The sequence below is a fragment of the Sebastes umbrosus genome, chromosome 5, assembly GCF_015220745.1.
Source record: "Sebastes umbrosus isolate fSebUmb1 chromosome 5, fSebUmb1.pri, whole genome shotgun sequence".
Classification (NCBI taxonomy): Eukaryota; Metazoa; Chordata; class Actinopteri; order Perciformes; family Sebastidae; genus Sebastes; species Sebastes umbrosus.
The window spans coordinates 22,201,679-22,218,374 of record NC_051273.1 but is presented as its reverse complement, the minus strand read 5'-3'; the positions used below and the strand labels follow the sequence as shown (position 1 = coordinate 22,218,374).

At 39.4% G+C, this 16,696-nt stretch overlaps 1 protein-coding gene across 2 annotated transcripts; it reads left to right on the top strand.

Annotated features, from left to right (window-relative positions):
• Positions 1–925: 925 nt before the first annotated feature.
• On the top strand, positions 926–15,295 carry plin3 (perilipin 3). Of its 2 annotated transcripts, none has more exons than XM_037769102.1 (8): positions 926–1,089; positions 6,655–6,744; positions 6,965–7,160; positions 7,472–7,554; positions 8,949–9,180; positions 12,547–12,890; positions 14,116–14,331; positions 14,712–15,295. In XM_037769102.1, exons 2-8 carry the CDS (start codon positions 6,676–6,678, stop codon positions 14,850–14,852), a joined length of 1,281 nt encoding a protein of 426 aa, XP_037625030.1. In that variant the 5' UTR covers positions 926–1,089; positions 6,655–6,675; the 3' UTR covers positions 14,853–15,295. The 2 variants fall into 2 exon arrangements, with proteins under 2 accessions (XP_037625030.1, XP_037625029.1); XM_037769101.1 differs by having other exon boundaries at positions 928–1,089; positions 14,113–14,331.
• The last annotated feature ends 1,401 nt before the right edge of the window (positions 15,296–16,696 follow it).

The following is a 16,696-nucleotide window of genomic DNA, read 5'->3' as shown; positions in this document are numbered from 1 at the left end:
TCTAGATATGCATCATATCTTATAAACTAGTCATGTTTTGTATGTAAAACCTGTAAAATGTGTATGGAAAAGTGACAAGTAAATAAAAGAAATGTAGTAGGATATAAAGTACTATATTTGCCTCTGAAATGTAGTGAAGTAGCCTCTCATAAAGTAGAATAAAATAGATATACTCAAGTGCTTAAATACTGTACTTGAGTACTACATATGAAAAAATACATATTGAATTCATCCATCTTTATATACAATCTATGAATTTATCATATCATGAATGAGTCAGACAATATAAATGCAGATAATATCTTATAAAATAGGGAACCATCAGCAAGGCAAGTTCATAGTGCAGAAATAAAAACATAAAATTAAGATATCAGGTTTGTTCATTGTGTATGAAAGTACTACATCTCAGAGGTAACTATTGTACTTTATACTTTATACTTTTTTTAAAATGAAGCAGTGTAAAATCTGTATGGAAAAAATGTACGGAAATGTGAAAAGTAACTAAAGCTGTTAAAAGAAATGTAGTGGGGTAAAACGTACTATATTTGTCTCTGAAATGCAGTGAAGTATCATAAAGTAGAATAAAATAGATATACTCAAGTGCTTAAATACTGTACTTAAGTACAGCACCTAGGCCTACTTAGTTACTTTCCACTACTTCTCAGAACACATATTGAATTCATGCATCTTTATATACAATCTATGAATTTAGATCATATAAATGCAAAGACTATCTTGTAAAATAGGGACCAATCAGCAAGGCAAGTTCATAGTGCAGCAATAAAAACATAAAATAAAGATATCAGATTTGTTTATTGTGTATTAATTTAGATTTGTATGTGGATTTATCTCCATGTGCATTGACCAGATGTGCCAGCTGTGACTGTAACTTCCTTGCTGTGATGTAATTGGTGTAAAGTTGAGAAGACACTCCGCCTTTCTGCTCCATAACGTGACTGAGTGCTGCAGCTCAGCAGCTTCTCCTGAGACTTGTTCTGTTGTTGTGGGCTGGACCGGTTCATTGACCAACAGTATCCTGCAGGAGGTCACACCAGGACAGACAGAGGACAGCAACAGACTACCAGAGAGGTCAGTGGCTCATCTAACAGCTTTAAATCAACTTCTAAGCTAACAGTTCCCTCTGAGGGCTGAAACAGCTACTAAATACTTACTTTACTCGATAACGTCGAGGAGTTTATCTGCTCAGAAGTCATGATAAATATGGAGGAACCGGTTAAAAGTAGGTGGTTGTTTGCTAAAGTAACGTTTACATTACAACAAGTCATAGTTTCTGTCATCTGGGTTAAAGTTCATCAACTGTTAGTTAGCTGGAAGAAGTGACAGCTGTTGTGTAGCAACGTGCAGCGGGAGCACTGCAGGACACGGTGTTGTGTTCAATAGCAGCTAAAAGGGTTGGAATTCATACTTTCAGCAGGATTGACACAGTTTAGCACAGTTAGTTCTCAAACTTTTTCACATCAAGGACCCCTAAACTGTTTCAAATTGTTTTATTAGGAAGCATGTGCATGTCAGTGATACAGACTTCTGTGGGTTGTGTATCATGCCTCATTTTTGATATATATATATCAACAAAAACAGACAATACTAGGAACTAAGGGCAAACAAAAATAGAGACAAGCAAATACAAAGAACATAAGTAGTTAAAGGGACTGTTTGTAAGAATCAGAAATGCTTGTTAACAGCGACACCTGTGGCCGTTAAGTCAAAGAAAGTCAGCGTCGGGCTCGCTTGTGCTCGCTCTATATAGACATGAACGAGCATCGCTCAAAACAGTGAGGCGACACACGTCAGCTCAAACCAAAATATCACTCTATATTTCACCTGCTTGGCAGTAATGTTAGCTGACCAGACGAAGGTCTCTCCATGAATCACTGCTGATCCCAATGTTGGCTTTTCCTGCCTCAGCCTCCCGACCGTGGTCAGAAGGAACAGTGGAGACACCAGAGTTTTGGTCGGAGACGATAACGTTTCTCGCTGCGGAGCCCCGTCACTTCACAAGACACGGGAAACCTCTGTTGGTCTGGAGGAGCTGCAGCAGTTATTTCTGCACAAACGTCCGCTGTACATTCACTAGATACTCTCAGAGCTAAACTCTTCTGTAGTGTGGAGTGTGCGCGCATGCACGTGTAGAGGTGGAGCGAGCTGAGCAGGCAGAGGAGCAGAGTACAGCAGAGACTCCGGCCCTGGAGACCAAAGCTACGGTCTCCCCCGCGTCCTCCGACCGCGGCCAACACTTTTTTGCAAGACGGGCTTCACTCATGGATGTATTAAAAGGCTTCACTAGATATAACTTTGGGGATTTGGTGCTTCCGTGTAGTTTGTGTTGGAGTCTGAGTCTGAACAGCGTAGCCACACGCGAGCGCACATGGGACACCGACCCGAATTGATTTATACATGTAAGAAGTTACAAACAATACCTTTAAGAGATTTTAGCATTGTGAATTATGAAGCTTTTATTTGTCTTAAAAAGGCAGTTGCTAACAAGCGGCTGAATGAGACTTTTCCGCCTTGACAGACTTGTTGTGTATACTCGTGCTCATGAGATCGTGGTGTACTTCATTTATAGCCTAATGTTAGCTTTTTACTTATGGCGCTTGAATTCTCGCTTCAAGAATCATAAACGTGGTGTTCATTTGTGAAGATTGTCTTAATCATAAACGTTTGTTTACCATGGGAAAATCCCATTGACGTTTTGTCGAGGGAACCCAGGGCAATGCTAACTTCCAGGTTGGCCTAAAATACATCATCCCTGGAGCACTCCATAGTAACTGAAAATAAATGATTCCCCTTTGACCCCCTGGGACCCTCTCAAGGACCCCTGGGGGTCCCCGGACCCCACTTTGGGAACCACTGGTTTAGCCTACATTTGCCATGTAAGACTGCTGCGGTTAAATCCTATTTTGTTTTGCTCCACAATGCGCTGATTCTTCAGAAACAGGACATTATACCAATTAATGACAACACAGAGCATTTTTTAGAAGACAGTGACCTCTTAGTGTGTGGACATGAGCTGTGAGCACATACTTGACTTTTTTTCCTCTCAAATTGTTTCATTTGAGGGATTTTTTTTAGAGGCCTGAAGAAATTCAATTGTCCAATATTTCACAAGAATATTGTGTAATGGATTTCTTTTCCTCCTCCTTATCCCTGATATCATCTTATGAGCCCTTGGTGGGTCCTGAACTCTGACTAAATGCTTTTCATCCCATGCAAATTCATCTCACTGACCTGGGTCTACACTGTTTTAGATAAAGCTGAAATATTCCACTTTTAAAAACCTCTTTCTGTCTTTCTTCTCTCAATGTCAGATCAGTGACAGCTGTCTTGGATCCAGGACAGCTAGGCCTCTTTAACCCACTGACTAGTAGTGATCTCTCCTTTGTGCCAGCTGCAACTCTGTCGCCTATATGCCAAGTGTCTCAATAGTTTCCTGGAGACATACCAGCTAATATCAAAGGTCACATATTGTTTCAGCTCCAAAGGGAGCGTAGCAGCTTTCCCTTCTCTGAAAGGGGATGATGTGGCTCAACATTGTGAGGATGTGACAAACAGTCTTATAACGCAATAGAAGGAGGCCTGATAGTCTTTTTGGGGTTTTTTTATGAGCGCTTCGCTGGCATCACTTGTCAGTGAGATGATTATATCCGAAAGTGTAAAACAGCTTAGTTTGTGTTGCGTAACAGCCTTGCTCATAATATGTACTGTGTTTCTGAAAATTATCTCATGTTCATCTCACACTTGATAGCAGGGAGCATAGTGTCAGACTTTGCTTTGTAATAAAGCCAGTGAAGATGTCATCAACTGCCTCTCAGTAAAAAAAAACATGTTGCTCAACCAAGCTGTTGCAACGAAATGCAATTTGCAATCACACAGTCTGGAACACCACCAGTATCGAAAACATCAGAGAGTGTTTTATTCACCCTGACATCTAAAAGAATCTGTGAAATGACTTGACGGTAGTTCTATATAAAGGCCATACACAGTTGGAGCTGCTTGTCTTCTGTGTAGTTTTCTGGATACAAGGCTCGTCTCTCTCCGTCAACATTTCCTTCTGTCAGGTGGCTGTGTAGCATTTAATCGACCTGAGCATGTACTGCATGCTGGCAACAGGTTTACAGCTGGTGGGCTGCACTCCTCAGACTACTGTTGTATGTCTCCCCAGCAGTAAGATCACATAGGCCACGTCCTTCTTTGATACGTCTGCCCCGTACATCAGGTCAACTATGCTTAACAACCAGTGTTCCAGTAGATACAGATGGAGTTCACTTCCGTCTCCCTGTGCCATCTGGTAGAACACAAACAGATGCCGTCCACATGTTTGGAGCGCCAGCTATCATGCATCTTTGCTTTCCTCACTTGCACCTCTTCGTGACGTTTTTCATTGTCGATTTATGTCTATAACATGTCAGAAAATAATGAAAAAACTTCTCAGAACCCAAGGTGACGTCTTCAAGTAGCTTGTTTTTTCTGGCTAACAATCCAAAACCCAAAATATTTAGTTTATTATCACATAAGACAAAGAGAAGCAGCAAATTCTCATGATTGAGAAGCTGGAACCAGAGAATGATTGGCATTTTTCCTTAAAAAAATCATTTAAGAAATAATTGATTCTAAGCGTCTTGAGATAACTTCTGTTGTGATTTGACGCTATACAAAAATAAATTGAATTGAATTGAATTGAATTATCAAAATATTTGCCGTTTATTCAATTGACTAATCATCAATTCATTAATTAATCATTTTAGCTCTATGTGAGATGTATATACATATTTTTGGGCTTTGGACTGTTGGACTGACCCAAAAAATTTAAAGAGTCCCGTTAGACTCTGGTAAACTGGGATGGCCATTTTTCCTATATCTTTTGACATTTTTTAGTTTAATTGATTAATTGAGAAAAATACATAGTAATCTGCACATTAATCAATAATAAAAAAGCACTGTTAGTAGCAGTCTTACATTATATACAACATACCCCAATGACAGAGGATTTTTATTCTTATCACTCACTCTTATAAGAAACATTCACTCATGTCACCCGTCTTGTGCCAAGTTTATTATTTTACCCTTTTCTGACCCAATTAAGTATTAAATTTAGTTTTTATTTCAGGCAATAACTCATTGTATTAATAGAATAGGGTGGCAGTATTTCACTTGAGTAATTCCTTTGGCCTAGTTTTCATTTAAAGCAATATTTTACAATAGTAGACTTGCAGATTGCTCAATATTTCACTTAAAAGAATTTTCACTTGATATAAATGATATTGAGGTCCATTCGGCCTGCACGCCTTCATGTGAGCTTGTGAACAATCAATCTCCAGCATCAGTGCCCTGCTGGTCCATAGTTAGCCATTATTCATGGCTTTTCTCTTGACTCTAATATCTAATTTTAAAATAGACTTACTTCGGGATGCCCAGAATTCTTTCTCATAATTTATCATGTCTATAGTCCTTTTATGTCGTAGCAATCATGGCCTTGAAGCGAGCGTCACCTTGAGAAACCAGTATTGTTTCAGGATACTGTACACATAGTAAGAGGTTGAAGTATCAAGCTAAATCAAAGGAAGAAATAAGCCTTATGACTCTTCCTATAATGCTGCCATCAAGACTTCTATAATATGATTTCAACTTGAAGTTTTCCTTTACGCACAGGTAATCATGAAACTGTAGAGTCATGCTTTACTCCTCAGTGGTGATGATGTCACTAAATTTACAAGTCAAAATAATAAGTATGTGTTTAAATGAGGGCTGTCAATCGATTTCTTCACGATTAATTGCATGATTGCCATAGTTAATCACAATTAATTTCAAATTAGGTCATTTTCATTCACGTATCTTGAGGTCAGAGCCAGGTTTTCCTCACCAAAATTTAGCGTAAGTTTGGAGCGTTATTTAGTCTCCTTGGTGACAAGCTTGTATGACATGGTTGATACCAATGGATTCATATGATACCAGTATAGATATTTAGTCTCCTTCACATACCAATGGATTCCTTAGGTTTTCTAGTTTCATATGATACCAGTATCTTCACTCTAGCTTCAAAACTGAGCCCGCTACAACAGAAATTAACATGTTATTGTCCCGTTAACTTTGACAGCCCTGGTTTAAATATATAACTCACACAAGCTTATCCTGCACCTTGATCTACCAAACATCGGCCTCATTAATCCCTCTTTTCATGAGCTGATTCTAAATTTTGCCCAGCCTCTGATGTTAAGACTTTAATATTTCAAGATGCTATATAGTTTTAAAAATGCAAAAATAAAGCTGTGGGGAGTAAACAAGAAAAAAAAAACTAAACTCCAAATGTCTCATTATCCATTTTTTGTTTTACTTTCAATTTTGACATAGGGTAGTGACTTGAAGTGCTTGCTTGCTTGGCTGCACCATTTCTAAGTGCAGTTTCGTCCTCATTGCATCATAGTGTTGACAAATGAATTTCACATGGTTGAGTTGCCTTTCTGCCCACATTCTTAAACCGTCTGACAGGACAGCGATTCCATTTCCAGATTCATAAGACATTTCTCCTCTCTAAGATAGCCACTTAAACAAAGAATATCAGAGATGTGTTTCATCATGCATGCCAAGCAATGTGAGGTGAATCTGGTTTTACTGACACTCTATATTCCATGTCAGAGATTGAATCCAGCAGTCACAATGGCAGACAGCGGGAAGACTAATGAGACTGGAGCTGCAGCAGCAGAACCAGCTAATGGAGACCAGCAGGTGAGGAGCAGTGTGACCCAAAATGACACATATTACAAAACCGAGGCATATTATGAACTCATTTGACGCTCGATAAGCCGCTGTGGGGAATCAATCATTACTCCAACAGAGAACTTAAACTCTGTACTGGAAAGAGCTTTACTTTACGCAGGCAGGATTGTATTTCACATTGTTTTTAATGTCTTTTCAATGACAGTAATTGTTGTTGTTTTTGTCCTAGAATGTTGTTTCCCGGGTGAGCAATTTGCCTCTGGTCAGTTCAGCTTGTGGAGTGGTCTCCAGCGCCTACAGCAGCACCAAAGACAGCGTGCCCTTGCTGAAGGGAGTGATGGATGCAGCAGAGAGCGGGGTCCGAACCCTCGGAGCAGCAGCCCACACGGGGTCCAAGCCTCTTTTGGACATTATAGAACCACAGCGTGAGCTCTTCTCTCTGTGCAGAATATATGATGTAATATATTTGCAACGATGGCATATACTATAAAAGAATATTGCAAGCTTGTTGCCCATTAAAGGTGTGAAACTGATGTCTGGTCCACTTGTTACCTCTGGGCTGGAATACAACGAGAATAAAAATAGGTTTCTACACTTCGTTCACTGGAGATGTCATTTTAATCTTTCTTACTTGACATTACTTCATACTGATCAAGTTTAGCAGAGGATTCTTTTCATTTTGAAAACATTTAATCTTATTCCTCTTAAATGACTGAATTTTGTGTTCTTGTTTCAGTTGCTACAGTGAATGAGTATGCCTTGAAAGGACTGGGTAAGATGGAGGAGAAGCTGCCTATTCTTCACCAACCTGCAGACAAGGTCAGACAGAAATAATGCAGTCGAGAAATACCTTTTTACTGTGCATTTGGATGTATTAATTATAATGTTATCCTTCATCAATCTTGGTCGTTTTACAGAGTAACAGCCCACATAACTAGGACTGGGTATCAGTACTTGATAACTTTAAGGTATCGTTCTAAATAACCCAGTACCAAGTAGTATCAGAACTTCTCCACTCAAACGATACCTGCATTTGATCCTTTTTGTATCCAGATCTAGAAAAAAAAATACAATTTGTATGATTTTGCTCACAGCCAATCACTGCAAACTTTCGATTAAAGGACCAGTGTGTTATAATTATGGGGATCTATTGGCAGAAATGGAATATAATGTTAATAAGTATGTTTTCTTTAGTGTATAATCACCTGATAATAAGAATCGTTGTGTTTTCGTTAGCTTAGAATGAACCGTTTATATCTACATAGGGAGCGGGTCCTCTCCACGGAGTCCGCCATGTTGCACCGCCATGTTTCTACAGTAGCCCAGAACGGACAAACCAAACTCTGTTAACTTTTCCTGCTTGAGCCGGAGTCGATAACGTTACTCGCTCCCGTCATCGCCGCCGCTCTCTCTCTCTCTTGCTTCACTATTCACTTCCCTTTATATACACACTCTCTACGCACCGACTCTGCTCCAAATGTCTCTAGAGAGGGACATTAATGTTTTCACATCGGCCACCGTAGCTCTCCAACACGCTTGGCACACCGGAGAAGCTTCAGTTGGTTGCAATCTCCTCACCTCACCGTTAGATACCGACAGATAGTACACACTGGACCTTTAATGCAACATGTGATTGGCCCACTACCGCAGCAGCAATACAACCCGTACAGTCTGTGGTGAAGTTGAGCAAGGCCGAGATGCCGAAATGCCACAAAAACGTTCATAGTTTACTAAACGCCTGTGACGTCTGATAAATGCAAAATACATTGGTGGCTTTTTACGCAACTGAATGCTTCCATACACATGATGGCTATCGAATGAAGTAGAAAAAAAATTATCAAATGAAGTACTTGGTGTATGTATCACTTTAAGGGTACTGGTATCGTCCTTTTTTTAAATGATACCCAGCCCTAGTGATAACTTACACATTTGAATATCAAGACACTTCAAACCTTGCTCCAGTCATTAACTAGCCTTCTAAATAAGTCCACAAGTTGTATTACACTCCAGGTAACCATAGCAACAACGTTTAACCCAAGCCATAAATTATACTTTGATACAGTGTAAGGCCAGGGTATAAGTGGTATAAAACACTCAGGGATGTCCTCACCTTACTCTGTTATCAAATGTCATAAAAGAGTTATTTAGAAAATACATAATAGCCCCACCATTACACTCCAAGCGCGACTCATAATGTGCTCTCTCTTCCTCAGGTGGTGTCGGACACGGTCGGCATGGTGTACCAGTCGGTGGCGGGGGCCAAAGATGCCATGATGGGGGCTGTGATGGGCGGTGTGGAGATGACCCGGGCAGCGGTCAGCGGAGGTATCATCACCGCCATGGGCACCAGGATGGGCCAGATGGTCAGCAGTGGGATGGGTCTGGCCCTGAGCCGATCCGAGGACTGGGTTGACCAGAACCTACCGCTCACTGAGAGAGAGCTGGGTCAGTAGCTATCCTACGTGTGGGGAAGCATAAAAACCAGGGGAGGTGATAAAACCCATATGTCTACTGCTGAGGTGTAGACAGGTGTGTTTTGTCAGTTGGATCAAATGAGGCTGAAACAAGGCTGCAGTTGGATTGTATTAATTATGGACAACGAGTGGCCAGATTATCAAATATTTATCACAAATGATTGTAAATAAAAAAAAATGTAGAGCATCAAGTCAGAGATGTTCCGATACCATTTTTCCTTCCCGATACCGAAACCTGCAGTATCGTCCGATACCGAGTACTGATACGCTACCAGCGTGATAAAAAAATATATAGTTGTTATTATTATTATTATTTAACAGCTGTTTACTGCTGACCATGTGTGGATGTGATATGATTACTGTCTTTGTTGTATGGCCTGGCTCAGGTTTGTAAAACATGAGCTAATACGTACAGAGAGTGAATGCAATAGAACTTTCTTTTATTATTCAGTTTGTCAGTTACAAAGAACATCAATTAATTATATAAAAAATAAATAGAATATAAGATAATCCGGTTAAATAAGTTCATTTTTTATTCTGGGTTAATAAATTATGGTATCGGATCAGTGCTAGACTGGCATACTTGCCAATACCCAATCCCGATTTTTGGGCGCTATCGGACGTATTTCTGACACTGGTATCGGTATCGGAACAACTCTACTTCAATACCCAGTCAATAAGCATTTCATTTTTCACACCAGTGCTTCATAAATAATATAACTATTTATATATAATAATAATAACATATAAAATAATAACTCGTGAGCTCTTGTTTACAACATGGGAAGTCATGTACACGATATGCTTGGCATTCAAGTGGTTAAGTCGTGAGAACACCGCTGCTAACTGTCGGCGTCTAGAAGCCACAGAGGCTAATAATTTAGCAAGTTAGCAAGTGGGCAACATAATGCAGGAAATGGAAAGGCATAATGACAGAGGAATAAGATGAGGCAGTTGGGAATATCAACATTTTCCTCAGACCTATTATAAAATTACGAAGAGAAACAATATACGACTAAAATGATGATATATTCACTTATTATTCACCGAAAAGTTAACTTCTATGGCCTCCGCCATTTCTGACAACGTCAACAAACACGTCACAAGTCATGAACTTGGAGCTTTCAGAAACTATCCATTTACGAGGTCGTGAATACCACAAGAGACTCTTCTCATGAACACGGTAAACACGACCCCATGTGAAGGCACCAAAACGCGATTGCTTTCTCTCCATTTCTTAAATTGCCATTCAAGCTCTGTTACACCACCATAATCTGATTTTTGGTACTTGCAAACAAAAAAATAATTAGGAAATAAATAGTATTTAGTTCCACATTGGCATGTGAAAAGTACATGCTACAGTTTTGCTTTAAAGAGGAACATTTAGCACAACAATTAGCCTCATATCCCTTACACTAATCCAAGTTTAATTTCATACATTATAAATTGTAGCTGGCTTTACTGCCATTTACTTAATTTATTCCATAATTAATATGCGTGAATGATGGCATTTGCACTATTTCTCGTGAGAGTCATTAGCCGACACTGTGTCCTTGCTTCACAGATATATAGATCAAACAGCAAATTTGATGAGACGGTCCTAATGAATTATCATTATAAAGGCAAGACAAGGTGATGTGGCGAGATGGATGGGGGTGTTCGTGACTGCATCTGAACACATGAATGGTTGATGCTATTCATAGAGATGGAGGCAGGACATCCCAGTGAACTTCCCCTCTGTTAACTTGGCCCATAAAGTGCCTACAATTTCCAGCACTCACAGCTTTGACACCTGCTACTGTGATGTCATATTATCATGACAACCTGCCATATAGTGGTTATACTCAAGAGGCCATCCTCTTCTCTGCTTATGGATATGAAAAAGATGCGATTGTAACTGTTATCAGCGGCAGCAGCAAAGTACCCATTATGGCAGCACTCTGGGGATTTTGGGTGTGTTCACTGGTTATTGTGGCTTTTAACAGAGGGAGACAGTGTCACTCTGCATATCCCTTAGCCTCCACAGACTGATGGTTTGAGGGGAGTGAGGTGGCTCTCAAGTCTTTTTGTCTCTCCTGAGCAGATGTGCTTTAACCCTGTCAGAGACTTAGAACAGATGCTCCAGTTAGCACAGAGGGAGGGAGCCAACAATGCCTCCATCCATCACTCAAAACATGCCCACCAGCCCGTTGCATAAAGAATTTATATTTACTGAATTTCTCCAGTGCATTTATTCACATAGCAGTTAAAACTAAAAGACAGAAGAAGAGGTCACTAATGGATTGTTTTTTGGATTCTCCTTTTCCAAGAGTTGGCAAAACTGTTTTCACTATATATGACATACAGTACTATGATAGGTAGATCAGTCCCTCAAGGAAGTTGCAATGTTGTGACCACAACAATTCACGCAAATTCAACCAATCCCAGTGAGTTTTGCACGACCTTGCAATTTTGTCCAATCACCACAACTTCATCATAGCTGTTCCCTGCGCCCACGTCACCAAACTCACTTCCTCCTTCTTTCTGGCTGTGAAGATCGGTCATAATCTAATAATCATAATCTAAGTGTTATTGACAAATATGAATGAATGTTCTGTGCACTTTAATATTTGATGCTGTTATGAGCTTTGTGGATAACCCCGCAGGTGCATTACTTCATTTACAGATAAAGCATGTTTTGTTAGAATCTTTGTAATGCTGAGCCTTTTTGGTAAGGTTACTTAAACCACTCCAAACAGTGCGGTTTTATTCCCACTGGAACAAGTTGCCTTTGATTTTTAATGAATTATACATATATAAAAAAGTATTTTTGCAATTTTCACTTGCTCCTGCAATTTAATTGCAAAAAACAACTAAAAACATCGCAAGATGCATTGCAATTTTTTAGAAAACCTGCCGTGAAATCAGGTATTTTAGGCTAGATAAATAGATAGATAGATAGATAGATAGAGAGATAGAGAGATAGATGTTTTTAGAATAAAATATATAAAGAATATATAAGAATATAGAATAAGATACTATATACTGTACATTAGCAAAGTGTTCAAGTAACAATTTTTTGTTTTTAAATAAAGATTAAATGAGGTAGCAAACCGATATGCAAATTCAACATTTGCAAAGTTATTGCCGGAGTAAAACAGAATGAAGTGTGGTTGTGACAGAAACTATAAAGCTGAGAGTTCTCTGTTTGACAGAAGTGAGGTGTTCTAGAGGGCTATAGCTTTAAAAAAAATAATCACATACAGTACATCTACATTTTTAATGCCATATTTAAATTTCTACAACATAAAACATCTCTTTTGAATATATATGAGATTAATCCTGTTCTCTCTCTCAGCTGCTGTGGCTGAACCTGCCACCACCAGTGAGGTGACCACCCCATCGACCAGCCCGAGCTACTTTGTGCGTCTGGGGAAACTCTCTGCCAAAGTACAGGAGCGAGCCCTACAGCAGTCCCTGGTCCGCGCACGGCATGCCAGGGATGTCACCTATACTACAGTGGGTCAGATTACCAGTACTCTGGACCTGCTGGAGACTGCCCGTACCAGTCTGGGTACCGCCAGTAACCAGATAGGAGGAGCCTCCGAGCAGCTGCTGCAGCGCTGGACGGAGTGGAAGCAGAAGCAGGCTGGAGCTGGAAAGACTGAGTCTGAGCCAGATGGGACCAGAGATGAGGCTGAGGTCAGGGCTGAAGCATTTGGGAATTGACTTAATGGTTTCTAACCAGATTATGTTTGCATTTGACAGCATTTACAGTGTATATACTGGACATCTGCAGCATGTATACTCCGAAGTGGATTGGAATACCACTGGAACAAAGTGTGACAGTGATAAGAACAAAATAAGAGTCCTGAAATTAGCAATAAATCCGTATTTTAGAGGCTGACGTGGTACTGTAATCAACCAACAAACACAAGACTTTGATTTGGTTTTGTTTGATTTGATTTTTATTTGGCAGGAATGATGCATTTAACATAGCTCCAATACAGGGCATGAAACTGATGTGCTGCACAGAGAGTTTACAGCTATTGCTAATTTTCAACTCTTTAGTCCTTAGTTGGGCTTTTGTGCATGAAAAAAATATTTAAAAAGAAAGGAAAAATATATGTCTACAGATAAATGCAAATGCACTTCAACGTTCAAGTAAAATAGTAATAATGACATTTATAATATAACGGGTAACTAATAGTAAACCACTATAATAAAAGAAAACATTAAAGTTAGGGTTAGTAATGTTGAGAAACCAGCAAGAGCAATCTAGATTTAAAAAATTATCCAACCAAAAAACCCAGCCCAGTGTTACCAATTATTTTCCAATGAAAGTAGCTAGCAGCACTAGCTCCAAAAGTCCCTAAATATAGCGAGAAAGTCGCCAAGTCGGCAACACTGACAGTCCGTCCCTTCAGGCCTCCCTCCAAAGACACTCCCCCAAAATTATCATAATGAACGCAAACAACGAACATGGCTTTTGCATCCAGGAGACCGCTGTTTGTGTCCCGTACCTTACGTTTCACTTTCACGTTACAATCACAACGTTCAGTCACATTTTCACTGTAAAAACATGGTAATTTTAAGCCCAACCATGTTGATTTTCCTAAACCTAACTATAGTGGTTTTGATGTCTAATCCTAAGCAAGTGTTTTTGTTTAATTCACAACATTAAGCACGTGTTTACTGTGACCGAAAAGTGACGCCGAGGCGATTGACAAAGCGTCAGTATGTGACGAGGTGGGATGAGAATGTGTTCCAATAGGAGTGATATGACATTGTGTCATCATCAGGATTGGGATGGGAATGGGGAAACTACTTTGTTCGAAGGAAGGGAAGGGAACTGGGAGGAACTGATATGTTACAGTTTTATTATTTAATATACAATTTTTTTATTCCCACTTTCTGTCCACAGCAGCTGGAAGGGCGGGTCCTCTCCATGGTTCACGGTCTGAGTGACCAGCTGAGGTCAGCGTGCTCCAGCGTGGTGTCAAGCGCTCAGGGCCTGCCAGGTGCGGTCCAGGACCAGCTCACCAGCGCGAGGCGATCAGCTGAAGAATTGCACTCGTCTCTGGGGAACACCAGCACCATCACACCCCTCCTTCTGGAGCGGAGCCGTCACCACCTGATCCAAGTACTTAATTGCACCGTGTTGTCTTTACTGCAGTGTTTTGTTTTGCTGCATCAGCTTGGTTAAATATAGTTTAGTGCTTAATTTTCTTTTTTCAATGTCATCATCACTTCTCACAGTTAGTCCATCTATTAACTTTATAATGGTGCTTGAATAATACCCACATCGTCTTATTGAACAGGAATTAAACTCCTGCATACTTTAGATAAACAAACACCAGGGCTATCTGCTCATTCATATGCATTTATGAAAGTAGGACGGTCAAGCTTATGTTGTATTTAGTATTCCCTTCCCACAATAAGCTTAGCATATGTTTAAGGTAAAGTTGTTTTGATTATGGTTATGTAATATTGTTGAAACTGATACTATGTGTTTGTTCCCAGGTTCAACAGTCTCTGGATGGTGTCATGGAGTATCTAGTAAACAACACACCACTCAACTGGCTGGTGGGACCGTTCGCCCCCCAGATCACTGAGAAGGCCGAGGGAGATGTGACGATGGAGAAGAGCGGAGCGCACAACTAGACTTTGTTGTGTTTTCCATGAGTTAATCCAGTGGTTCACAAACTGGGGGGCGGGACCCCTAAGGGCCCAGAGCTATAAAAGGGGGGAGGGCACGGCGAGGCTAAATAGAGGAATACAGGAATGAGTCCCAAAACCCGGAAATGAGTTAGCATTTTAACACTTCCGGCTCCATCGTCTCAAAGTCAATTGTTTTTTTTTTTTTAAATGGGGTTTTTAGTTAGATGCCTGAAATAAGGTTTTTGGTTATCAATGATGCACGGTTCTGCACTGGCCTGGGAGGGGTATGAACATTATTTTTTTAATCTACAAAAGGGGGGCCCTGCATAAAAGGTTTGGGAACCACTGAGTTAATCAATGTGATGACAGAAGACTGGTATTTACTGTAGATGGACCAATTAAAAAAAAACATATCTGCTTGCTTTAATAATGAAAGAAGCCTTATATTCCTGTTTTCTTCATGATGCACTAAATTTTTATGAGTTAATGACACTACATTTATAATGTAGAAGTTAATGACTGAATGCTCTGACGTGGCCATAGAGAATTTATACATTTGTGCACTTTATTATGTATCCTAAAAGATAAAAGTATTTTTTACATATGTTGAAGATCAATCTATGTATGTGCCATACTGGTGTTTAACTAAATATTGTTGGTGCCTAAAAAGAAGTCAAAGCATTTCGAGAACTAAACCAAATTTATGTTTCCTGCAACTAACGATTATTTTCATTGTCGATTAATCTGTCGATTATTTTCTCGATTAATCGATGAGTTGTTTGGTCTATGAAATGTAAGAAAATGGAGAAATATGTCGATCATTGTTTCCCAAAGCCCAAGATGACGTCCTCAAATGTCTTGTTTTGTCCACAATTCAAAGATATTCAGTTCACTGTCATAGAGGAGTAAAGAAACCAGAAAATATTCACATTTAAGAAGCTGGAATCAGAGGATTTAGACTTTGTATTCTTAAAAAATTACTCAAACCGATTAATCGATAATCAAAATTGTCAGCGATTAATTTAATAGTAATCGATTAACCATTGCAGCTCTAGTTGCTTATCAGAATGAGGTTTATTTGACTGCAGTTTTTATGCAGCTCTCTCAATGTACTTACACGGAATATAAATAACAGAATAAAAGAATACAATATAAAAATAAAATGTCTACATTCAGAAGTTGTAACAATACAAATAGTGCAAAGAAATAAATACTGGATGGATATACATGGACTGGATGATTATTTACTGTATGTACATGTGGAGATGTTTATATACAGTATTTACACTGAGTAGGATTTATATTTACAGTGACAGGAATCTACTATAAATATAAATCCTACTGTTAACACCAAGACCATTTCAAGGCTCTAAAATCCCCTTTGTGATAATAGAACAAATATAAGCATGCAACTTTAATCAGCTGTAGAGTTAGTAGTGTATTCATTTGTTTTTAGATTTTTGCAGTTTTAATTTCAGTATTTACTGTCTGAACTTTGACGGGTTTTTGGAAGCCGCTAATGAACTGTCAATGAGCTGACATGTCAATAATAAAATTTTGACACATGAATACATTCATAACAGTGTTATGTGTGAGTGTTTTTGTTGTTGTGGTGTTTTTGGTGGTGTTATGGTGTTTTTTTGTGTTTTTGGTGGGGTGGTGGTGTTTTTGGTGTTGAGGTATTTTTTGGTGGTGTTTTTGGTGTTGTTGAAGTGTTTTTGGGTTGTTGAGGTGTTTTTGGTGGGGTGGTGGTGTTTTTGGTGTTGAGGTATTTTTTGGTGGTGTTTTTGGTGTTGTTGAAGTGTTTTTGGGTTGTTGAGGTGTTTTTGGTGGGGTGGTGGTGTTTT

What these genes read in the sequence shown, in the direction of transcription:
- plin3 (XM_037769101.1), top strand. Translation starts at nt 6,676, where the DNA reads ATGGCAGACAGCGGGAAGACTAATGAGACTGGAGCTGCAGCAGCAGAA. An exon ending in CAGCTAATGGAGACCAGCAG is followed by an intron (nt 6,745 to 6,964) that starts GTGAGGAGCAGT and finishes TTTTTGTCCTAG; the next exon opens with AATGTTGTTTCCCGGGTGAG. An exon ending in GCTCACTGAGAGAGAGCTGG is followed by an intron (nt 9,181 to 12,546) that starts GTCAGTAGCTAT and finishes TCTCTCTCTCAG; the next exon opens with CTGCTGTGGCTGAACCTGCC.